Genomic DNA, 27,969 nt, shown 5'->3' with positions numbered 1-27,969 from the left:
ATACAGATAAAAAAGAAATAATTTATGGTTGATAAAGAATTTGATTGAAGTTGATGAAGAAATAAAAATTAAAAGAATTTTATAAGACTTCTGAGTATATGATGTTTTTTGTTGTATTTCCTGTTGAAATTAAAATCATAAGATGATGGGTCCCCAGTTCGAGAAAATGCCACGTATAGTGGCCCATGTGAAAAGCACTCTGTACGAAGATCTACGCCAACGTACTTGAATGTTTGACCTTGCGCTTTGTTTATGGTAATGCCAAAAGAAACTTTAACCAGAAATTGAAGCCGTTTGAAAGAAAACGGCAAGTCAGAGGGAATCATGGGAATTCTTGGAATAAATGCAATTTCTCCTTTCGCTGGCCCTGTAAAAATTACGGCTTCTATAATATTATTTCGCAACGATTTTATTTGTAATCTTGTATCGTTACATAAGTTCGGTGGTTGAAGATTACGTAATAATGTAATCGGAGCACCAATTTTTAATTTTAGCTTATGAGGAGGAAATCCCGAAGGAGAAAGAGAATTGAGAAATTCTTGTGGATAATGAATAGCATCATCTGTTGATGTAACTGTATCAATAGATAGATATTATGAGCGTGAGTGTCCATCGAATTTTAGAAGGATGATATCATTAATTTCTCCTGCTGTTACATTTCTCGGAGAGATAATATAGTATATAATATATAATATAATATAATATAATATAATATAATATAATATAATATAATATAATATAATATATATAAATAGCTCTTTCACATAACCACTGATAAGATTAATTGGATAGATTAAAAATGTCAGGATAAACTGTAGAAATCAACTCTTCCTCGTTATTGACCACCCGTCCAATCATGTGATTGACAGAAATGTAACCATTTTCATTTTCTAAAGTTCCATTTCCAATTTTCAACAACTGTGCTGGAAAAATATCGTTCCCTCCGCATAAATAAACTCTCATGTTTGTTCGCAAATAAAGTTTTTCAACATAGTTCCATATAGGGGAAGATTTTAAGCAAGCATTAATGACATCAGCTCGAGTATCTTTAGGGATTACTGGTAAGGTTTGACGGAAATCACCAGCGAAAACAAATGTTATGCCACCCATAAACTTATTATTACACCTTTCAGAAATCATTTTTGCCATCATATCTACGACGAATTGGTTGAATAATGATTTGTAATAATGTAGATGATTTAGACCTGTTTCTCTAATCATAAACCTATAAGAATAAAATTGCATGCAGAAGACAGTTTTTGTTCGATTTTGGTTATTTTTCTGTAATATATTAATGTGATAACCGTCTTCGCCTCTAGTATACATCAATGGATATTACAGTGCATCATAAGATCTATTCAATTCGGAAACTCGACTCAAGTGTCCATTCCGACCATGCAGAACTATATCTCTGGGACCTTTATCTTCATTAACTAATAACACAGCTACTTCATCGATGGTAGGTGCATTATATTGACCTCTGTGTTCATCTTGAGGAACTCTGTCAGCATGAATAATTAACTTAAATTTTTGCAACTCATCAAAAGACCTCGACTCCAGATTAGATCTGAAGCTCTGTATGAGGTGATTATTTTCACGCAAAACTGTTTGCAATGATTCAATGAGACCTCTTTTTAAATTTGGAATCATATTTGTTCGAATAGATATTTGATCCGACTCTGACATAAAATATATTTGTAAAAATTTAGCATTATTTCCAATTTCGGGTAATAAACTACCTATTAAATGATGCACTTGACCCTGAATTTTAAAAGAGGGCATGAAGTTCCCTTCAGCTATTTCGTTTGCTCCAAACGATGTCATTTGAAACAGAGTATTATACCGTCTAGAATTATCAAAGAAATATTTTGATAGAGAGTGAGAATTATCAATTAAACTCTTAATTAGGTCTGGAAGATACTCAAATTGGTGTAAAACAACTTTACCGTCAGCGCAGCAAAGTCCATGGGTTTCATCTTTCCATTTTTTTGCATGGCACTTAGGATATAATATAGTCATTCGTCCAATTTGAAGCGCTTTAATATTTAAATAATCAATCTCGGATTGATAATTAAATGAAGATTTCATACTCAAAGTGTCACGTTGCTCCTGTGCAAGTGTTTGAGAACGTTCTGGTGTGTTGCCTTCTGTTATACATTCGAGTTGTATTGGCAGTTCTTCTGCCAATGCGTGCTCTTTGCGTTCTCGGCATGATAATGAATTGGCCACTTACCCGCAGTAGGTATTGCGTATTATATTAGCGATTAACAATGTAGGTACAAAAATAGATAAATACTATTTGCGGAAAAACGCGTTCGGCGTCAGGCGGATCGTAACACTATTAAATAATAGTGTTGATAAATACTATTTATAATCGATGGTAACACGTTGTTGGCAAGAATATTATTACAAAAGAGTATTTTTCGATAACGCAAAACGTGATCGGTATTTTCCATACACTTCTTATAATATTAAAACTATTATTAATTTCGGCAAATGTTTTTGGACGCGCGTGTACTATTGATGAATGTCAATTAAATCATTTGATGACTTGTTAGATATCTAACACTATACAAAGGTCAAGTTGCAGGTAGCTGTAAACCCGCGGCCCGTTTACAAAGCCGCTAACACGCGACTCTTCTACAATTGATTTTAATTTTTTATGAACTTTTTTACTGACAAAAGTGGTACTAAAACCTTCAGCAGAGTGTTGGGTTTCAGCCAAAAAAAAATTCAGCCAAATCGGTTCAGTAGTTTTCTCGGTTAGCGCGGTCTAAGAAAAACCCTTACAATTTTATAAATAGTATAGATAACATTATTGTGGTGTTTCATGGGTAGCACAATTATAGACTATGGAAATTAATTTATATTAACACTTAATAGTAGGATTAATTTGTTATGAAATCAGTACACCTACAGATTTTCGTAACTTGGAATCTAATTATTCTAAAACCTTTAAAACCTGGAATGCCGTTTAACATGATTTAAATATGTGGGATTTTGTAGTATACTAGTATTGATAAATGTTACCACTATAAATGAGAAGATTTAGGTAGTATAAAAAGTAATATCAGAAATGGAGCAAGAATATATTTAATATGATTTAAAGTTCCATTTTATATACTTCCGAAAGAATACGAGGATTACGTAAAAGAATATATTGCGGAAAAATCACTATATCTAATGTATTTAGAGTTATGGGTTATTCGGAAATATAAAAATATCGTAGACAACTGGGGTACAGGAAAACATTTTACGGAAGCCAATTTAAAAAAAATAAAAATAGAAAAATACGATTATATAGAGAAGCACAGATGGCTTTTTATTCTAACAAGCGATTTTTTTAACCCATAATTTTCTCTTTTGATAGATATTCGTCGTCAAATGTAAATTTTAAGTCTTTTCAAACAACCTTTATAAATCGGTTCAGGTGAGATAAGTCCGTTAAAAACAATAAATACATTACTTAAAAACGTATACAGGACAAAATCTGTGGATTATTGTAATTCACTAGCAGATACTTAACATTTTTGTAAGATCAATAATCACTCTTGGATGAATAAAAGCAGTTAATTTATTTTATTATAAACCACTTGTCATAACAATAATAATAATAATAATAAAATATCCTAAACGACATTAAACAAAATGTTTAGAAACCAAAATATTTTGAAAATAGAACACTGAGATTTTCTACCGAAAACCAAAACCAGATTTTAATAATTTAATATCATATTGAAGTGCGACATACAACGGTGGCAGCGGACAGGCAAATCTGAATTAGATCGACTGCTATATATATAATATATAATATGATTTTTTCGTCTGAATCGCTTCTAGACCGCCTGTCGGGAATCCAGATCCCTTGCGAGTTGATGCAATAAAATGTTATTACGCCCGTATACGTTCCGTATACAACTCTTGCGTCTTCCTCGTCTACAGTAGAGAATACAAATGTTTGGTATGATTCGGCTGCAACTTGTTTGCGCACAAACTATGATTTTGACCTGGAAAATCAGAATCCGTTTGGGCACACGACAAAAATATATGTACAACTGGTTTGCGTAATAATTTAATTTTGTTTCCGGTACACGATAATATTGCACTTATTACAGTGTAGAATTTAGAAAATTGTATTAATTGTTATTAAGATTGTCAATAAAATTGCTAAAATGTATTGTTTGGTAATGGTTTTACAGTCACACGTGTTCACTGTTGGTCCGTATGTAATTTAAAAATAATCGGAATTGAAAAATAAACAATACGCGAGGTCCATGTCTCGGGCACCGCCCATTTAAAATTTTAGATTCAAACCCGGGGCATTTGTTTTTGCTCCGTTTGTGCTCAATCTCTTCATAAGTTATTCGCAATTTATTCTAGACAGTTAATTTAATAATAATACGACTAATAATACAATATTAAAAATCAAAATAATAATGCAGCTACAAACAATACATCAAACTCACAACAAATACCTCAAGAGTCCATAAATAACATAATTTTATATTTAAAAAGACATAGGTTCTACGGTAACACCAAAAAAAAGTTGAACACTCACAATTTTCTCAATGGACAACGTCAGGCAGTGGCGTAGCCAGAAATTATTCGAAGGGGGGTTTATGTTTTTGCACATCACTAAAATGTATAGTCCTGGTATAATAAAACTATAAATGGTCCACTAAACTGTACGTAAATTTAATAATACATCTCTGATTAGACGAATAATGATACCTATTTGTAAACGTTATTACTATTTATAATTATTGTACAGACTATATATTAATTGGCTTAATATATATACACAGGTAAAAGTATAAAAATCACTATATCTAATGTATTTAGAGTTATTGGTTATTCAGAAACATAAAAATATCGTAGACAACAGGGGAACAGGAAAACATTTTACGGAAGACAATTTTAAAAAAAATAGAAAAATACGATTTTATAGAGAAACACTAATGGCTTTTTATTCTAACGAACGATTGTTTTAACCCTTAATTTTCTCTTTTGATAGATATTCGTCGACAAATGTAAATTTTAAATCTTTTCAAACAACCTTTATAAATCGGTTCAGGTGAGACAAGTTTGTTAAAAACAATAAATACATTACTTAAAAACGTATACAGGACAAAATCTGTGGATTATTGTAATTCACTAGCAGATACTTAACATTTTTGTAAGATCAATAATAACTCTTAGATGAATAAAAGCAGTTGATTTATTTTATTATAAATCACTTGTCATAAAAATAATAATAATATTAATAATAAAATGCCCTAAACGACATTAAACAAAATGTTTAAGTAAAAGTATGAAAAGAAAATTTTTAAATTTTTTATTGGTATTAATTAAAAATATTTATATAATATTAGCATTTACATTCTAAGTTAGGTATAATATATAAGTTATAGCAATCTTATTTTTCTTAAAATTTTAGCAAAGTCATCAAGAACTTCATCTGTTGTTAAAATTATTTCACGATGAATATTTAGTAATGCTAAACTATTTAGTCGATTTTTTCCAGTTGTATTTCTGAGGTATGTTCTAAGTTTTTTTAGGGTATAAAATGATCTTTCACTGTTTGCTACAGTTACGAGAAATGTAGCTAGTATTTGTAGAAGTTTATAAGTCGTTATATATGTTATAAGAGCTTCCAATGCATTTTTTGGTTTTTCTGCTCCAACAAAATTTTGTGTCCATGTTAATACTTCTCCAATTACTAAATTAGGACTATATTTTAAATCTTCACAATACTTTTTTGCCAAACTTTTAATGTTTTCTTATTTATTGTGCAAATTATTGTTTGGCAAGAGACACCAAAAATTAGCGATCAGATATTTATGTATAATGAACCTATAATGAAGTTATCTATAAATGGAATGAACAATGATATTTCATAGTAATCGTTTGGGCGAGTAGTTTTTACATTAAAACGATTTTCTTGTATGTTTGAAACACGAGGTAAAGTTATTTCAATATCAAGTGACATACCATAGACGTATAAAGATATATCTATATGTGAAATACATTTTTCTTTCACTTCCATGAATATTTGTTCAAATCCTTCATCAACATTATTTCTGATATTTTTTAACACATTAGAAACATTATCTGCCAATAACATAGCTTCAATTAAATCAATATTTTGATATTGAAGAAGTTTACTGAGAGGTACTAAATACTTTTGCTAGTAAATTGCGAATAACTTTTGAAAAGATTGATTACAAACGAAGAGATTTGCTGCACAAACCAACACAAACGAATGCCCCGGGTTTAAATCCAAAATTTCAAATGGGCAGTGCTGGAAACTTGGACCTCAATACGTGTACGTAATCAAAATGAAAATGTTGAACTAAAATCGTATAGTGTAACTAGATATTCTATAAAATAACTAGATCAAGTAAAATTTACATGTGTTATTTCATAACTGTATTCACAAGTATTTCATGAATTATCTAAGTTAGTAAAGGTGAATGTACCCAAGCTATGTGTATGATATAAGGTACAAGTGGTAGTTTTGTGCGCAAACAAGTTTTATCTTTGTTATTTTTGTCTAAATTAGAACCTAGAAATTAGTAATAATGTATACTACAGTAGCTTAGTTCCAAAACAATTATTGATATATATTATATTGATAATTTTTAAAAATTAATGTCACTTCGTATTGAAATTAATTAATGTAACTAGGTACGAACAATTTTTTAAAATTAATTAGCGATGTAAAAGAATTGATAATTATAAATATTATTGCAAAATTATAGGGAAAACATTAAATGTATATGAAGTACATAGAGATTTAACTTCAACAAATATGTTCTTTTTATTCACTGTGAAATATATTTAAAATTAGGAATAGTAAATTTATTGGTGTTTAAATTGTTAACCAACAGATTAAATAGATTACTTTTAATCAGTAGCGTCGAACTAAATTGGAACGAGGTGGCAAAAATTATTTCTTGCTACCCATCCCCCATTTATTTCACCGTAAAAGCATAAATATTATTTTTTGGTTATCCTTTACCAAAAAAAAAAAAAAAATGAGGGCCTATTAATATATAAGTTCGGAGCTACTGCTGTCAATATATTATACTATTATAATCTGTTATTTAAATTGCAATTACACGCCATTTGTTTTCTAGTTTTTTATTTTTATTAATTAATAATATTTAATTATCTATTTGATTTAAATTGAACAAGTCATGGCTGTATGTAAAAAAAATACACATATTGTTGTATAAACTGTTAATGAATCTAATAGTTTACGGTATACGCAAACATATGACTTACAAATTGAACGTTTATGTTTATCGACTAAAAACTTGTTACACTCAAGATGTATATAGTAACTATAAAAAAATAATAATCAGATAATATTATTATCTGATTATTATTTTTTTTTGACTATTATCGTTCTTCCCCATAACCCTTCAGTTGTATATGATTGAACTGAAAAATATAATTTACTTAATAAATTAAATTCATTGCCATACAAAAAAAAAAATGGAAAAAGTGGCTTAATTCTATAACATTATGGTTTACTACTTGCCGTTTGATTAACTTTTAATACGACTTAAAAACATTGAACTGCACAACGATTCCATGTTTGTTGTTTATTAATCAAAACTAAAAAAAAAAAAAAAATCGTTGCGGAACACAAATGAAAACATAGTGTCACAATAATTACGGTACAAAAAAATGTTATAGGGTTATTCGGAGTTAGATTCGTTTACGATAATATTATTTTCCAAAACACACGAATCGACCGATGGAACGAATGTTGCTAACATTAAACATAATTTCAAGCGATGCGGTCGAGTTTTTTAAGTGTCGATAAAATACGAGGAACAACATATAATAATTGTACGCGACTGTGTACATCAGCATAAGATCACGGACGGACGAAAATAGTCAGATATAGTCAAAACGAACATATATTGATAGAAATGATATTTTATTATAAATTTTGCAACGCACGTGCGCATGTCCGCAACGGCGACCGGTACGTATGTGTATGTATATATAATTAGTATGCGGCGGCTAAACGGTTGGAATCGACGAAACCGTTCGATGTAAACGCGACTGGGAAGGAAATCGGTTGAAAAAAAAAAGTTTCAATGCGTGCAAGTAGGTTCTCTAACCATCTACGTCAAAAAGACCCCTAAAATACTGTCCGCCTACGTATGAATAATTTACTCCCTCATAGTTGTGCCACACTGTACTTATAATAATTATTTTGTTTATTCTACGTTGCCTTTTTTTCCATATATTGCACTAAAAATAGTGTAGGATTTTCACGACCCCGTAAAAAGTTACTATTGCCACCGCCACCGAGTTGTTGAATTTACTAACTTATCACACCCAAATGCACAGGTAAATTTTGCGAATTGTTCAACTACAGAAGCGTCCACGATAAAGGTAATTAATGAAAATTATTACTTATATTCTTTCGTCCTGGAAACATTTCTCCGCATATATCATTCCTCGCTTTCAACCGCACTTGTTTGTCAGGGGCCGTTCTACTTTTTATGATTTTTTAATGATAAAAGATTATTAACAGTTTTATTGTTATAATAATTATTTATTGCGAGTTGTGATTTTATTTATTAATATAATTGTTTTAAAACATGTAATATTTTAACAATGTCAACTTATAGTTTACAAATAAGTTTAAAAATACATTTTAAAATAATTTAATTTAATTTTATGAGTCTATGTGGTTTTCTTGTGCTTCCAGTAGAACATTCTAAGGAAGCCGTGGTTTTAATCTTAGTTTGGTGAATCTTTTGCCAATTTTATAGTGTAGTAGTCCTTCGGCTTTATGGAGTTTTTCTAAGAAATTATTTAATTGTTGCATTATCTATATTGATAAATATGGACTCGCAGGTCATATGAACGATATGCGTCATGTAGTTGATTATTTCTCATGATCTGCAGAACCTCATTAGGGCTGTTCTAAAAACTTTATTTTGAAGAGTGTGTAGTTTTTCTATGTTTTTTTTTGTAAAACAGCTATTTTTATTGTGAATGCGTAGATTATGAGCAGTCTTACTAGAGTAAAGAGTAGTAGAGTGCTATGTTTTTGGGTATCACGATTCGGCCAAACTTGTAGAGATTAGAAGTTTTTATGGATTTGACACATTCAATGGTTAACTGAGTGTGCTTAGGGTTTATTTGTTATAAATTATGATCTTCAAAGTTTGGACTACAGGAATAGGAAAATAGAAAGTGTATAAATTCTTATCGATTTCCGAATAACCCTAATCTCTATATAGAACTGTTCCTGTCTGAACTTTGAATAATTATAACATTAATTTACTATTTTTCCGATATCAGATTTAAGCAAACATCAAAATTGAAGGAAACACAATAACTTCCGGAATTTATATTCAAAATGTATACAGATGTTATTTGAAAAAAAAAATGCTGTTTTCAAACACAATAAATCACAAGATAACTTGAATTCGTTTTGGTTACACAAATGTATAGAACAATAATTATGTCATCAAACGATCGCAAAAAAATTTTATAATATGCAACTCACTAAACATATCCTAAAAGTAAACCTAGTTTACAAAATCAAAAAAAAAAAAACGCATTATATACTTAAAAAATGCAGTTACACGCACATATGCATAAAAACATAAGCCCACCATGGTAGTACAATAATAATAACAAACGTACCAAACCTTTGTGTCGGCTCACAACCTTTTTTTTTTTTTAAATGCTTGTGTACATGTTCCTTTTATCATTAACCACCGTGCCATAACCAACACCGTTACACGAGTAATTTTAGTTTAATTAGTATGTGTGCAGTTTATTTGTTTCGCGACGTTATTTTTTCTCTTTTCTGGTCATTCGATCGGACTTTTACAGTCGTACGTCTGAATACAACGGTCTACGAAATTTCAAACCAATTAAATTGATCGCTTAGATATAAATCCACGCGAAACCCTTGGTAAATATATTTAAATGTATATGAGCATGGTGAGTATGATATGCACACGTGCTGTTCACAACGAATATTGTGTGCAACTATGTAGAGTAGTAGAAAAGACGAACTTGTGTAAGATAAATCCAAAAATAAATGTTATCAGGAAAAATAAACCAACGACAAAGGATAAATAACAGAATATATAATTCGACCGCATGTTATGAATAAGTAATATCAGTATGCAAGTCTCACCATATCATAAGTAGCACGGCATTATGTATACGGACTTCGATTTTGCTACCCGTATGTGTAGCAATTATTACTAGATAGGGGTGGATAATAAGCTGCAGGCGTACATAAAAATATTGCATTAATTATTGATCATGAAATAAAAATACGTCTCGAAGTTTTCATGGATGAAAAAAAGTCGACGAATTCAAATATTGATAGAAACACTTATATTCCATAATTTTGGAACATTCATTGTCACCATGACTTTTATAAAAAATAGTGAATATTTTAAGACATAAATAATTACAAAGAAATAATACATAGAAACGAACTGTAGTGGCTTAGTATTTTACCCTTGGGGTTTTCTATCTCAAACAGACCATCCCTTGTGGCAATACAATCATAGACGGTTAATAATCGAATTAGTATAATATATATATATATATATATATATATATATATATATATCGAAAAATTTTGCTCACCGTGTATCTGTTTATCGTCGAAAAATTATAAGAAAGTTCATGATATAACGCCGCTGTGACAAGGGCGAGTCTCGCAGTGTTCAAACACTACAATTACGATGACTACTTTTTCGTTTATCTGTTTTTCGTTATAATTATTCGAATGAAAATATGTTTTGAAACGTAATGCTATTTTGTTTTTTATTTTTTCCTTGTAAAATACCTACGATGTACATTTTGTATAAAAATGTATACCATGCAGTATACATAATACACTTGTGGCACTAAAAAACACTTTAAATAGATTTGTAAGGACCGAACAGTCCAAACTGAACTACCGTATAATTCTCAATAAAAAACAAATTGGTCATCCAATAAGTATTGAATAACATAACTAACCTATTCAGTATTTAAATAACTTATAGGTTACAAAAAAACATGGTGGCTACAAACTTTTACAGTTCACCATCTCAATTATTAAAATGCATTACAGGCGTATGTGACGTGTATCTAAAATAATATTGATCGAAAAATAATTAAAATAAATAGCTATTTATATGAAAAAAAAAAAAAAAAAATTGCCGGTAAAAATATTCATTGCCCCCGATTTGAAATTCTACGCATGCCTATGCTTGTACAGTGAGCTATGAATGACGAAATTTTAATTTCACTGAATCTTAAGGTGTATGCAGTATTCGATTATTCGATTCTATAAAACACTTTTGATCATCGGTAATGCTACAAATAATATAATTGTATAATATAACAAAATCTGTGTTAATATTGTAATTCAACAATCAAAATCATAGTTTTATTATAAAGTTCAACATTTCATCAAAAAAATTTATATAATGAGAAAAGAGAATATCTTTTATATTTAGGTATATTAAAAGGAATATTCATTTTGCAACAACTTTTAATTGATTTAACAAGATTAGCTTATTTTATGGTCATTGTACCCAAAATGTATATATTTTTATTTTATTTTTTGAATCACGTATTTTAATAATTAAAGAAACTTAAAAAACAAACTAAATACGCAGCATTGTTGATTATAATTGTCTTGGGGTTTTAAATCGTAAAATAAAAGCACTATAATAATCTAAACTTAATTTATTTTCAAAAGTATTATTATGGATATAATACGAAAAAATCTTACCATCTTACAAATTAGACTTAGAAATTTCTCAGTTGCAAAGAAAATAAAAATATAATAATGTGTTTATATAAATTTCTTTTGAAGGTGGGGAGGTTTCAACCCTATTCTCCTAGTTACAACTCAGTAACTTGAGGAACGAATAAAAAATGGCCCACAATAAAAGTCATTTAAAATTAGAGGTCTATATTTCATGTGTAGTTAAAAATTCATGAATATAATTGAAATTAAAACTGACGTATGCAATCACATGAATTTGTGAATTTAATTACACGTGAATCCGTGAAGTGAATTTAGCTTCATGCGAGTCCGTGAATATTGTTTTTAAATTACGCGTTTATTATTACATTCAAAATTTTATTATTATTATAGTATGAACTTCGTACTGTTCGTAGACATTTTCATGTCACTGTCATATGCGTAGTTACATTAATCCACCCGTCCCATAATTTTAGGATAATATAGTTTACGAAACATTTATTTTCAGAATAGTAGGTGTAAATATTTTTAGTTTTTGGTTTTTTTTTTTAAGCACACGTTAAATAAATATCCGTGATATACTAATTAATTACACGTGAATTAAATTTACGGGTTTTTAAATTTAAGTACACTTGAATACAAAACCCGTGGTTATGTGAATCTCAATTCACGTTCAAATTCTAGATCTCTACTTAAAATCCATTTCTATTCATTTTTTTTTTTTAACGACTGTACAAATGGTTTCGGTTAAACGTTATGTTTATACTTGATATATTTTAGGTCTTAAAAATACAGTGATGTTGAGTTATTAAGATTGTAAACTTATTTTCGTACATAAAAACATTTGTAATTTATTTGCAGCCATGTTATATATACTTAGAACGCAAACAACGTTACGCAATAATGTAGGCACATATTTAAATTAGGCAATCAAAACTTTTATTGGTTTCGTTTTATTTGATACAAATAAAGTAAAAATAATATTCACTGGAAAGTACATAATATCCATACATATACCCAAGTGCTTTATTCATTTGGTAATTCCGTGTATACGTATTATGATAATGTATTTATATTATTATTATTTTTTCATTAAAATCTACAATGTTTATGTATTTTTTATTTCACCAAGTCTTTATATTTATGACAAGGGGAAGTTTTTATGCTTGTGTGTGTAATTGAACACTTTTTTTTTTATATGCTACATTTTAACAAAACGTAATCAAGATTTTATAGATTTTCGCAAAAATGGAAAAGTGTAAACACAATTCTAATATGTAATGCTATTCCGACAGCTTATCGATACACTTATCGTTATTACTATACGTTCAATATTCAATGATAATACGATTCTGAAGGAAGACAATTGTGGACATTTAACCTTCCAGCGAGCGTGCTGTTGTAAATAATACAACAGTTTTATATCTATTTGCTTATTTAACTTATATTCTATTTTTATCTTGTCGGCGGTCATGGGTATTCCTTCGAAATGTTATTTTCTACGTTTTAGACTATTTTTGAGTGTTTCAGTTTACATTATTGCAGAAAATCGACGAAGTATTGATAGTGTTTTCGCAAAACACAACACGCGCCATTCCGTATACCTACGTAAAATACAAAACGCGTCGTTCGGTGTACCTGTGTTATTATTTAGTAATTTTTATTTTTGTGGTGGTAATAAGAAAAAAAATTTGTTAATATTGTCTTATATCACTATGTAATATATACATTTTTATTTTTTTTTTATATTATTAGATATAATATATACGATTATCACAACATATTAGGACTGTTGTAAAATGTACAACACGCGACTACTCTTGTTTCAAATAATGGCGCGCCCGATGGAAGGTTAATTAAAAATAATGAGTTTTTATGTAATGATGACACATTGTACCTTATTGTATTGAAATAGTTAATAAGAGTATGGATGGAAAGGTTGATCGACCGAGGCCAAAAACGAACTGGTGTAATGCGCACGAGGATTCGTGGGTTATCATTGGCGTGAGAGTGAAAATTTGAGAAATTGTTTCCAAGAATTTAAGCTTTAGATAGATAATGATTACATACACCAAAAATCAGACAGCAAGATAGCATACAAAATTAGAATTATGTACACTATATGTTTTAATAAGACATCGGCTTTACAGTTGAACAAATCAACCTTGTCCCAAAACAAACTAAATATAGCAAGTCAATAAATAAAAATATGTATTGACCTACTGTGTGAATTTTTTAAAATTTCAAATTTTATTTGAGTATTTAGTTAAGATTTTTAGTTTAGATCTTCCCATGATTTCAAAAAAATAGTACAATATGTAGATATTGTTTTTAAGAATTATAACTGTATGCAATGTGCTATGATGACTAAGAAATATTCATAGATTTTTTTTTAATCGATAATAAAAAAATAAAATTTTTTTAGTATTGTAAACATTAACAACATGTAGAGAAATAATTCAAAATAATAATTTTATTCCTTCTAATTTTTAATTATAAAGAAAACTCATAAACTACATTCACACATATTCTAATATTTTTAATATAAATATTTACAACACTTATGGATATCAAACACGAAGAGCGAATTCCAATAGTCTTGCAATTCCGTTGGTATAAAATACTTATATAAATTATGTATACATGAGTTCAATGTTTACCAATATTATAGTATAGTGGTGTTTAATTTTTAATCGTTGAAATATGGTAAGGTTTTAAAAGAAAACATATAACCCACGCCCACCTATATGCTTGCATTTTTCCGCGATTTTGTGCAATTTTCATTATGCGCATTTTTTCTTGGACACGTGCACATTGTACAAGTACTCTCAAAAGTTGTAAAGAAATTGACGAAAAATACAAGAGAAAAAATTTGTTGAGCTTTTGTTATTGGAAGCAGTTTTATTTAACACAATTAATGTTTATGAATGATTTATGGTTATAATATAAATTAGAAGTTAATTAGCTGTTTATAATTTTTTCAAGTGAGTGCATTAACTCTACAGGTACTCATAGGTACTTGAATTAAAATATATGCGTATAAACATAATCACATGTAGTTGGGTATTTATTTTTATTCTTGAAAGGAACTAGCTAAATACAATTTATAGGTACACACACTGTAGTGGTGTACGTTATTTTAGAATAATTATACATAAGTTTTTTTATTAGATATTTTTAAGATAAATAATACGAATAATAATTCGTATTATTTATCTTAATAAATTATTTATAATTTATCGTATAATAATACGATCAAGTGCAGTTTTTTGAATTTTTATAACGTTAATATAAATATACTCTAAATGTGAAAATAATTTTTATGCAAGTTTTTGTTTCCGTCCATAATCCGTCGAAAGTGTACATTTTATCTCAAAGTTACCTTTTGGGATGTAACATGGTCTTTCACTTAAAATTATAAACATGAGGAATGTAAAATTTGTTGTTACCATTTACGACATCACATCGTTTAATTAATATAGTTTCCGAACTTCAATGATTAAAAGTTTGATTTTAATGAATTAAGTTGAAAAATAAACATCATAATTGAAATTAAACTCGTTCTACTGCCTACTTATACGATACCTACAATACTGATGAAACAAATGTGGTATTTATGATTGTTTTTTTTTTTTTTTTTATCTGGAAATAATAAAATTGTCATTTATGTTTATTTTATTTACTGAAATTGAAACTTTTTAAAAATTATAATTGCTTTTTTTTAATACAAAAATGGAAAATTTTACTGTAGAAGAATGTGATTTTATGTATAACATTGAAAAAACTTGTTTAAAAAAACAAAATACACACTTTTAAAAGTTTTCATGAAAATATTCTGTACGACTCGGTTGATTTTTTTTCTTTTTCTTCTTATCGAAGATAAAAAAGCTATTGTATTCTAAACCACGACGGTTACTTTTATAGTAACAAGTATATATACACCTAAATGTACATGTAAAAGCAATTGTCTGCAAACTACTGTATTTCAGTAAAATTCGTTAGGTAAGTACTTAAGGAAATATGTTTTTCGTACTGAAGTGATAATATGTAACGCAACCCACCACACTTTTATAGTTTTTATACTATTTTTAATGATAGGAGTTTTTATTTTAAGTAGTTTTGAAGTACATTTTTTCTTTCAAAAATCATACAACATATCAAATCATAAATAAACAAATATAGATAAACTATAAAAGTGTTTAATCGGTTTTAAATTAATATGGAATCATGATTATCATTTACTAAATAATTATTAATAATGTATCAAAAGTATGCTAATGAAATGGGTGTCCCATAAATTTGATAACAGAGCACCCAATAAATGAGTGAATATATGATAAACGTTTTATTATTTGATTAGTCGATTCGTTCTAGATTTGTTCTTATTTTTGTAAACTATTGACTCTACTTTTAAAGGCCTAAATTTATTTGCACAATAGTACAATCAATTTTGATTTTAAGTATCTAAATAAAAAATTTCTTAGGAGGAATCAAATTCTTTAATGTATTGATTATGATTTTATATATAATTTTATTTTTAAAATATATAGTTTATTAAATATGAATTTACTTTAATTAGTTTTTATGATACACTGTATTATAAATAATTTTTTATTAATATAATATAATATATTATAACTAATTGTTATTGTGTTTTTTTTAAAATAGTATTATATCACTTATGTGGACATAAGGTTTACACTTTTGTGTACATTTCGTGATTAATCTTTTATGCTCAATTCAATAAATTTTACGTTCCATAAATCATATATATTAATAAATAATATTTTGATTTAAAATCACTATATTACTAAAAAAAAAAAAAAAAAAAAAAAAAAAAAATTTAAAACACTTAAAAAACCCAAAAACATCAAATAATACTCTCACAACTAATTACAACGAATTTGGAGACAAGGAGTCAAAAAATAACATCAGAATCATACAACTAAACGTTGAAGGATTGTCAAGAGCCAAAGCGGAGATTATAGCTCAAACCTTCAAAGATGCAGACATTATCGCGCTTCAAGAAACTCATGTGCCAGATGATAAAACGAACCGATTGAAAGTTAACGGTTTTCAACTGATAAATTTCTCAGGACATCCCAAACATGGTATAGCCACGTACGTAAACCATAAATGGCCCCCTAGACTCGTCAAATGTGTAGAAGGAAACGAGCATTCAATTGGAATACAAATAGGTGACCTCTCAGTATTTAACGTATACAAGCCTCCGTCCGAAAGCTGGACAACTCAGGTTCTTCCAGTAAGTTACCATCCATCAATTTTTATAGGCGACTTTAACTCGCACAGTACGGATTGGGGTTACAGTCATACTGATGAAAACGGTGAGAAACTCTCAAACTGGGAATCTATAAACCATATGTACCTCAAATACGATGCTAAACAAGGAGGAACCTTTATGTCAGGAAGATGGGGTACTTCTTCCTCTCCGGACCTATGTTTCGTCTCAATGGACCCAACAGGACTGCCTCTTAGTGTAAATCGTAGAATAGGGAAACAATTTCCCAAAAGCCAACATAAAACGGTAGTCATAGATGTTGGGATTAATCTTCCCAGAATAAAAAACCCAGAATTACAGAGATGGAATATACGGAAGGCAAACTGGAGTGCCTATTCAAAATATGTTGAGGACAATATAAACCGTATTGAACCTCTTCCTGAAAATTATTACCGATTCGTGAAATTAATTAAATCAGCCGCGTGTAAATCCATACCTAGAGGCCACAGGAAAAATTATATTCCGTGTTGGAATAAAGAATGCGAAGACCTCCTAAAAGAATACGAAGTAGATGGAAGCGAAGTTTCAGCAAATCGCCTTGTGAGATTACTCGATGAAGAACGTAGAAAGAGATGGCACACAGCGATGCAAGATTTAGACTTCACCCATTCAAGTAGAGAAAGCTGGGCACTATTAAGGAAACTAGGTGCCGCTCAACCAGCGCATAAAGAAAACTGTGTCAGAGCCAACGCTGTCTCGAGCGCCCTCTTTAAAGTCTCTAACATAAAACCGTCAAAAAAAGAAAAAATCAAGATCAAAAAACTCTATAAAGAAGAATTTGACAAAGCCGAGGAAAAATCTGAAATGTCAAGGGACGTCATGCTGAATGAGATTGACTTAGCTCTAAAGAACATCAAGAACAGAAAAGCGGCCGGAGAGGACGGCGTTTTGCCAGAATTCATCAAAAATCTTGGCCCCAAAGGTAGAACTTGGTTAGCAAAACTTTCCACTTCAGTATTAAACACTTGCAAAATCCCTAACGAATGGCATAAATCTAAGGTCATCGCTATCCTTAAGCCAAATAAAGCTGGAGATAACCCAAAGAACTACAGACCTATATCTCTGCTCTCAGTGGTCTACAAAGTTTTCGAGAGATTAGTCTTAAACAGAATCATAAACAAACTTGAAAGTATAATGCCGAAGGAACAAGCCGGCTTTCTGAGAGGAAGAAGCTGTAGTGAGCAAGTTCTGGCAATTACCACTCATGTGGAAAACGGATTCCAACAAAAACTGAAGTCAGGAGCGGTCTTCCTAGACCTATCTTCAGCATATGACTCCGTCTGGAAAAATGGTCTACTTTTTAAATTAGCAAAAGTTATAAATTGCAAGACACTGCTCAGATTGTTTGAGAGACTTTTATCGGATAGAAGCTTCAAGGTTCACCTTGACGGCGAAATAAGTAAAAAGAAGGTTCTCCAAAATGGTCTGCCACAAGGCTCAATACTATCCCCAGTTCTTTTCAACGTTTATACGGCAGACATCGTAAAGACAAATTCTAGAAAATTCATTTACGCAGATGACATCGGTATTGTAAAGCAGGGAAAAACATTCGAAGAAATAGAGAATAATCTTGGCAAAGATCTCGCAAAAATTCAAAAATATTTAGAAACCTGGCATCTCATTCTGAATGCAAGTAAGTCAGCCGCGATCGCCTTTCATTTAAACAACCGCGAAGCAAATTACAAAATCAAGATAAATGTGAATGGAGAATTTATTCCAAATGAAGACTCCCCCAGATACCTAGGAGTAAAGTTGGACAGAGCTCTTACGTTCAAACCTCATCTAGAAGGATTGAAAGACAAATTAAAAACACGGAACAACATAATCTCAAAACTAGCTGGTACAACCTGGGGCTGTAAAGCAAATACTTTACATGCCTCAGCCATGGCACTGGTGTATAGTGCAGCAGAGTACTGTGCGCCGGCTTGGACAAGAAGCGCTCACAGTAAAAAAATCGATACGCAGCTAAATCATACCATGAGAATTATCTCAGGAACAGTAAAAAGTACTCAAATACAATGGCTCCCTGTCCTGGCACACATTGCTCCTCCTGACCTGAGAAGAAAAGCAGCAACCCATTCCTTGTTAAATAAAATAAAACAAAACCCAAACCTCCCAGTATACGAGGACATTTATCAACATCCAGTAAAAAGACTTAAGTCTAGAAGCCCAGTCTGGATCGAACTTGGAACAGAAGTGACCACAGAGGACCAATGGAAAAGCCGCTGGAAGGACGCTGAAGTTAAAAACGCAGAGCTGGTTGTAGACCCGACCCAGAAACTTCCAGGATTTGACTTTCCTCGCGCATTATGGACTGCAATGAATAGAATAAGAACTGCTAATGGTAGATGCAATCACTTACTCCACAAATGGGGCATGAGTGAGTCACCTCTTTGTGACTGTGGAGATATCCAAACAACGAGGCATATAGTCGAGACCTGTCCCTTAACAAAATTTGATGGGGGATTGAGAGGCATACATGAAGGTGGAGAAAACGCGATTGAATGGCTAGAAAATCTAGATATTCGACTATGACACAACTTAACTCAACAGTTACCAAATTCTTAGTTTTTAGTTACCTATTTTTATTTGTTTATTTATTATTATTACTATTGCTATTACTATATATTGTTATTACCATTTGTTTATTTATTTATTTATTTTGTTTTTGTTTAATTTATGCCGAGGCCATATGCTAATATATACTAAAAAACTTGTGTAATACAAATTTATAGATCTTTATTTGGTTATCATTTAAAATTGCTATTTATCAGAATATAGAAAACCGTGAGAGTTTTAGAATTTTAAAATACCAATCATTATATGTTTAAATTTCTAAACTATAATTTATTTTTATTTTCCAAAGAAAAAAGCACCAATAAAGAAAACACTATACACCAAACGACATATTTTTTTTTTTTTTTAGAATAAATATTCAGTTTTAAACAATTGTTGAACAATTTCTAGAATATTGATAAATGTTAAAGAATTTTAGTTATTGATTTTTTATTTTTTTATATTTCAAAAATATTTTGTTTTTCAAAAGGCATCATTGCATTATTCATTCTTTCCTAAAGAATGGAAAAATTATAATTAATTTTTATGAATTCAATTTTCATTAGAAAATTATAAGCTAACTTATATTTGTAACCAACTTAAAATCTAACTTTTATAATAGGTATGTGCAGTGGTTTATGTGGGAGGACGGAAGGGGACGAAGTCCCCATTCTTATTTAAGGTGAGATTATGCGTCCTCTTTAATTTAAGTCACTAAAAGTCCAAGTGGACGCTTAATGGCATTGGTCACTGAAATACAATATTTATTATATTTAGGCTTAGGGACTTCTAGCATTTGCATACTTTTTTTAATTATTGTTAAATATAGCGGAGTGCAAAATAAATTCGTTTCTCAGTGTCATGATATCAGATCTAAAATTTGAATGTGCATATTTTTGCATGGTCATTTTTTTTTTTTTTTTTTAATGCATATAAATGCATAATTATAATGCATATTTTAATAATTTTAGTAACATATTTGCATGCATATTTATGTATTTTTTAGAGATAAAAGTCCCTAAGCCTAATTATAATATTACAATATTACATGAAATTAATTTTCTAGATTAATTTGAACTAGTGGAAAAAATTTCGAAGAAATAATATTTAGGTATAACAATAATTAAAAATGGTAGATAATGTACACATAGGTTAATTTAATTGACGCTGTGTCTAATTATAGATGATCCCCGAGCGGTTATTACCAATAGCTATAAAATTAAAGTGATAGTGATATCGACTATTATTAGAATAAATATAAACAGAATAGAATAATTATAAATAGTATAAATATTAAATTGTGATAGAAGATAGACACTATCTTATAGACAGTACACATCTTATGTGCAATGTACGTATTTGTTACTGTCTACGTTGACCATCAAATAGCAAGGTTAGTAATTGTTTCTTTATAGTCTTATTAAGTTTAAGTTAAGTTTTTTTAAACATTACCTACTATGCATTTCAATTTTTTTTTTTTTTTTTGAGCTGACATATGTATAGAATTATTTTTCTTTGGAGGAAATTTGTTTTTACACCCTATGAAAATAAAGTTTTTGTGAACATATATGTGTAACAGAAGAGGCTTAGACCTCATGGGTTTCCTAAAAAAGGTTGGTAAGATTTAGAATTATAAAGAGGAACGCTCCTCAATTTTTGATGAATATAGTCTCCCCATAACATTTTCCCCATTTTAACCACTGGGTGTATGGTATAGCAATAACACTATATTATAATTTAAACTATAAATATATAAAAATGTGTACACACATAGTATTAAAACTAAATACTAGCATTACTAATGACATAAATAAAATTAGAATAAATACGATTATGTTTTGTTAATATACATATATATAGTAAATTACATCATCGTCTTAAAAGTATGTTAAAGTATGTTATGTATACGTCTATACGTAATGTTGTACTATGACATTAAATCAACAATAACAATTTGTTTTCATGTCATTCAACAGTAATAATAAATGAATTAAAGTAATGCTTTATGTTAATTAGTGTATCGTAAAAATGTTATGAATATCTAACTACTTAAATCCAACTAAAAGTTGGTTTCTGTCATGAGGTTGTACGTACGACATAAAAATAAAATCATTAAACAAAATACGAAGTATTTAAATATTCATGGGTATACAAATATAGAACATTATGCTTTTATTTTTGTATAGGTACAGGATTTATTGATAAATATTTTTTAGAAATTCTGTGTTATATTTTTTAAATTAAAATCATCCACAATGGTTCCTTAATTTTGTCAATTAACTGTAGGCACGTTAAAAAACGTTCTACAGCAACAATACTCGTAAGAAAAAAAAATATACATTTATATATTAATTTATGTTCAATGATTCTAAGTGGATTGGGAATCGAATCAATAATTTAATTAGGTATATTTAACTCTATAGCTATTGTTATATAGATGTAAGTTATACAAGCAGTTAAAAAACAAGATAAATGTTGTTGCATTTTAAACACTAATTTTTTTGTGTAAATAAAACATTGGTCATTCCCAATTTATGGTTCACATTATTTTTGTGTATAATACCCAATAAAACATAATTTTCATTCAAAAAATCAACCAAAGGAAATTAAAATTAAGTAGGTACTCAGTATTAGTACTCACAGTACTGTGAGTAGTTGGTACAAAATGATACGTAAACGTGCATCGATAATGTTACAATAAAATGGTACAGTACATATAGATAATGTAGCTTTTTGGTATGGTTGCACAAGCGCTTCTCTAATAATATTTAAAAATGAGATATTTAATACTTTATAAAATGTCAGTAAAAACGACATTTATGAATAAAAATTGTATAAAAGTAGTGGCTAAACGTCTTTTGTTAGAGTATTATTTGTACTAACAAAATAATAAATAATACGAGTATAATCATTGTTCGTTATACGATAAACGTATAGAACTTGATCCTTATTTTTATCGCTTGGTATAATGTTGATAATATGCATTATCTACATTTAATTCGATTAAAATTCATCTTGTTTAATACAAAAATACTAATATAACATAATATTTTCAACTCATACTATTCTAGATGTTACGATTTTATTTATTGAATAATTTACTTTAATATTTTTTCATGTTAAATAATATCAACAAAAAAACTTTTAATAATATTAAAATATCCCAATACAATTAAAAGTATCAAATACAAGTTATAAATGTATATCATTTTTATACAAAAACAAAATATTTGATTAATGGTTGAATCCCAGTAACTACGGTATAATAGCAACTCCCTCATACCGACCTCACTTAGTTTTCATCCTAAAAAATTTGAGCTATAAAACTGTTTTTAATATTTGGTTTTAGTTTTTGTATCTCACTGTATTTTAAAATTTTATGTTCCTAAGAATTCATTTTTACACACACTATGTTCGATTTTCAACTACTAAAATTAATGTAAAACTAATAAACCCACGTACATTGAAAATGAAATTATTCGTAAAATGTAATCTACCAAATTTCATTACTGTTAATTAACAAATATGAATAATAACTCTGTATAATATTGTGATAAAAGCAATACTATAACTATTCCTATGTAATGCATTTATCGAATAAATAAAATCGTTATCTAATATAATAGTGATTATAAATTATTGTTTTGAGAATACCATGTTTGTCATAGAGTAGGAATAGGTAAATGTGTAATTAGTGGTGTAGCGACATTCTGCCTTCACCAGGAGCATAAATTGAGAAGAAGTGCAAAATTGTGCTTTAAATGTGATATTTTTAGCCTACTTTCAAATCGACACTGTTTGAAAACTAACGTTTTGAAATTTGTATTGATATATCACTGTTCTATTAATTATTGTTATCAACACGTGTATTGCGTACAATACATTTCCATATAACATGTTTTTAGAAAAGTTTAAATGACGATTTGTACTTGCTTTAGACAATTGTAAACTCTGCTCGATACATTGAGACACTGAAAAAATTAAGGGGGCAGGTGTGTCGCGTTTTTGGATCAATTGAGCCATTTTGTTGCTGCACGATAATGCCAGACCTCATACATCGAATGCAACCAATGCCATTCTTGAACAATTAAACTTCGAGGTTATTCAACACCCACCCTATTCACCATATTTGGCACCTTGTGACTTTCACTTCTTCCCAGTTCTCAAGAGACACCTCAAAGGTACCCATTTTAACTCGAAAGAAAATGTACAAGGAAGCAGTGAATTCTTTAATAAAAGAGAGACCTACTTCATATTTCAATGACAGTATGAAAAACTTGTGGTTTGTTGGGATAAATTTATATCTGTAAATGGTGATTATTTTGAAAAATTAAGATATTAATTTATTGCTAAAGAAATATACTTTCATTATTTTATTTTTTTTTTTTAATCTAAATTATTTTTTTCCATTTTCGAAAAATTCACTTTTCATTTAAGACCGTTTAGTTGACAAAAGATCCACCGAATCATGTTTTCTTTTGAGTCAATTATTAGCCAACTAAATAATAATACAAGGGCGATATAATAACTCAAAATTTTACATCGTGATTTATATGATTGAAATAATTTATTCTGCCTTAGGGAAACGCCAAGAAAGGAAACGTTATGTAGAATAATATTACGACGTTAGATCCTGCTGCGGACGCCTGATGCGGAAACACCTTAATCACCATAATTTGTTAATAAAGGATAGAATTGTGTACCGAAATAGGGTACACGATTGGAGTAAAGGAAACGTGGGTCACCGAAGGCTTTTCATTCGCCGTACTGCGCGCTTCTCAACCGACGACAACGACGTTAATATAGGTACAGGTATATATGCAATCTTACCTCCTGTGTAATATTGGCGTGGCCAACTACGCTAATTAAAACGTTCAAGCTTCTCATTTCACGAGGGGAATAAGGGCGACACGATATATATTAATATTAGTAACAAACCGTATACAACACGTGTATTTAGGTACATAAATGTTGTGTTATTCTTAATCTTTCTTGTATTTAATGTAATATTATTATAATTATTTGTTTACTCTTGTTATTTATATTAACTTGACAATTATGAAACCAACTTGTTGTACATATAAAGCTGGGGTTGTGTAATAACGACTTATATTTAACATCGAATATCATTTGAATTATATTGAGCTCCTAGCCTATAAATATATATATGTTAATGTCGTTCATACAGGGCCGTTTTGAAGTAGAGTAGTGCATTTGCAAATCAGCGAAAACGAGCCAAATCTAAAAGAAGAGTTTTACTAAAAATAATAAGTACTGATAACTTCATTCATTTGAATTAATTAAATTATTTTAGTTAAATGACATTTTTTAGGTTGATTTTGGTGATTGTTTTTCCAACTCCACTTTTTTTTTAAAAAAAAACTCTTATTTTCTTTATAGTTTCTAATTCTTCTTAATTTTTAATTTCAATATTAAAAAAATGTAAACATATTTTTTATTTTTCATACTGAGATCAAGATTAGATGCCGGGGTTATCGATGTAGAATCATTAATTGAACTACTGGAATTTTGGTTTAGTCAACGAAACTTGTTATGTTAAGATCATCCGTATATTATTTAAAATGAAACAAGATAAAATATTTGAAGACAATTTTTCGTTTTCTACTTTTTTCTTCACTCTTTCTTTTTCAAATCATGAACTAGAATATTTTTTTGAAGACGTTTTATTGTTTAATTAACATATTGACAGTTGAGAATGTATTAAATTTGTATGCAAATTATAATTTAACATTTAGATTTAAAACGGAGAAAATCGTAAATTTGTTTTTGAAACATTGTTATTTTTGTATATTGAGATACAAAGTGTATATTATCTATCTATATATTACATAAAATGATCTTGTCACAATGTTTGTTATTGAACTCCTCCGAAACGGCTCGACCGATTTTCATAAAAATTTTCTGTGTATATTTGGAAAGTCTGAGAATAGATCCTGAACTATTTTTAAAACTCCTAGATGTTAAGGTTGGCCCATCCTAAACGTATAAATTGTATACTTATAATATAGGCGGAGTCATTGCTCAAATATCAATAACAACTGCAAATTTTAAATATCACATATTCTTATTGTAATCTTATTTATACAATTCAAGTAATAATAAAAAATTGTTCTATATGAACAATGCCAGCAAGACGTAAAAGAGACAAATTGTGCCCTCGAACAAATGTAGCTATAAAACATAAATAAGAGAGCATAGAACAGACGAACAAATCCAATCCGACAGTACGAATGTGCGTGAGAATATAACACGATTGCGTGAGACTCAATCACAAGAAGCACGAGTTCAACGAAATGAACAACGATGATTGGAGCAAAGTCAAGCGCACCGTTCTCATCAAATGCAGAGTAAATGTCCGACAACACTAACAAGTGCATTAAACATTTGTATCTGATTATTTCATTAGTCTGGCATTCAAATATTAGTCAGATTTTGAATATTACGCTCATTCGAAAGTGACGATAGGTGCTATTAACAAGAAATGTCCCTATTGTCATGTACTTAAATTCAAAAATGAAGCAGCCGGGATGTATTCCACGTCAGGAAAAGTGCAACTACCGGTAAATGACATCAACCTCAGGGTAAATATGCCATTGTATATGTGTGCATAAATAATAATAACAATAATTATGATAATTAACAAGTCATTAATATGTTAACTACTATTCTTCCTACAGGATATAGCATTTAATGATTTTCAAAAACTTAAAAAATCAACGATGTTTTGATGTTTATTATGTGATTATACTTAATGCGCGTACTAAACTATATACATACGATTTAATGAGTCTTACCTGCAAAAAGCGCCAAACACAGAACGAAAAACCACCGTGTCAACAACGAAGCCATATTCGACAACTTCTGTTTGTCGTCCGCCTCCTGAAACACATGCACAAACGTATAACAAATTAACCAACTTAATTGAATTAAATAGTTTACAGAGCACTTTACTCTTTCTACTCTTTCTACTAACATTTATCTGGAATTAACCACGTGTTCAGTTAATGAAGTTTAAATACGTTGAAATGTTATGTACATATATATATATATGTGTGTGTGTATGTAAGCGCATGTGCGTGCGTGCGTGCGTGCATGCACGCCTGTGTGATATGTAGGGATCTCAGAATATTTTATTGGTTATTTTTAGAGTATATATATATTATATTATACAATGTTAAATTACCAATATTATTTATTGGGTATGCTGTATATGTAATTTATCGCCCGAATTCAAACATCGTTCCATTCGAAGTGGCGTATTTATATTGTATCATCCAAGGTACGCATTTATCAAGTACCCTTGAAGCTATGTAAATGCTTTCGGCAACTTTGTACCCACTGACCTCGTACAATATTACAATTCGAATAATTTTAGATTCAATTTAAAATTAAATTAAGTTAAAACTTATTAAAAGAAACGTGGACTAATTTGAGAAAAGAATACAAAAAATTATCACAGTTATGCTTCTATGCCCCCCTCCCCCTAAATGGCGCCCCTGCATGCAGCTACTATAATTTACCAACACATACGCTATAATATCTGGTTAATAATTGATAATTTTTTTTGACAAAAAAATATCCAATATTCTATTTTTACCATTAACGGATAGATTAATTATTTCACGTTTATCTATTTTACAACTACCATGATAAATATTTTTATATGAATATTACGAGGATATAGAAAAAATGAAATAAAAAATAAATAACACTATTTCACACATTATTAATCTAGGTAGTATTAGTAAGACATTATGTTAGAAAAATACCATTTATCATCTATAAATACTAGTTAGAATATTTTCATTAACTTAAGCATAATGTATAATTAAATTTTACTTTTTTTTTCAAAAAAAATTATGTATTTCCTACCAAAACAACTTAAACTCATATTGAGTGATTGAACTGTTTTCTTCCACTAAATTTATTTTCCTCTGTACAAAAATAAAACCATTTTATTTTTCTCTGTTACTAAAATATAATCGTATTTATTTAAAGTAAACCTCAAATTAAAACTTGAAATTAAATTTATTTTTAAAAATAATATATTGTGATTTGATAATATTATACCGAAGTAATATTTTAGTAATAATATTATTAGAACGACACCAACTGAATATTTTTTCCATTTTAAAATTAAAATAATGATTAGGTATGTATGCCTAAATAATGTCAGATTTCTTAAATTTCAAATATTCTTTGTAATAACAATTAGTTTTTTTAATATTAAATGATCATTAGACTTAAAAATGAATACTTGTCAAAAAATAAAATAAAATTTTAATGTAATATGTGTACATCATTTTTATATTACTCGAATTATAAATATTGT

General features: G+C 29.1%; 1 protein-coding gene across 2 annotated transcripts in view; it reads right to left on the bottom strand.

Annotated features, from left to right (window-relative positions):
- LOC112684833 overlaps nucleotides 1-27,969 on the bottom strand; it is a 187,744-nt gene that overhangs the window by 114,921 nt on the left and 44,854 nt on the right. For both annotated transcript variants that reach the window (XM_025556533.1, XM_025556534.1), the window contains exon 2: nucleotides 26,432-26,516. In XM_025556533.1, the coding sequence (XP_025412318.1) occupies nucleotides 26,432-26,486 (55 nt within the window). In that variant the 5' untranslated portion in view covers nucleotides 26,487-26,516. The remainder of the gene's footprint in view (nucleotides 1-26,431; nucleotides 26,517-27,969) is intronic.

The sequence above is a fragment of the Sipha flava genome, unplaced genomic scaffold (assembly GCF_003268045.1).
Source record: "Sipha flava isolate LNK unplaced genomic scaffold, YSA_version1 258_pilon_pilon, whole genome shotgun sequence".
In the NCBI taxonomy this organism is placed as follows: domain Eukaryota; kingdom Metazoa; phylum Arthropoda; class Insecta; order Hemiptera; family Aphididae; genus Sipha; species Sipha flava.
This window is presented reverse-complemented; position numbering and strand designations above follow the sequence as displayed.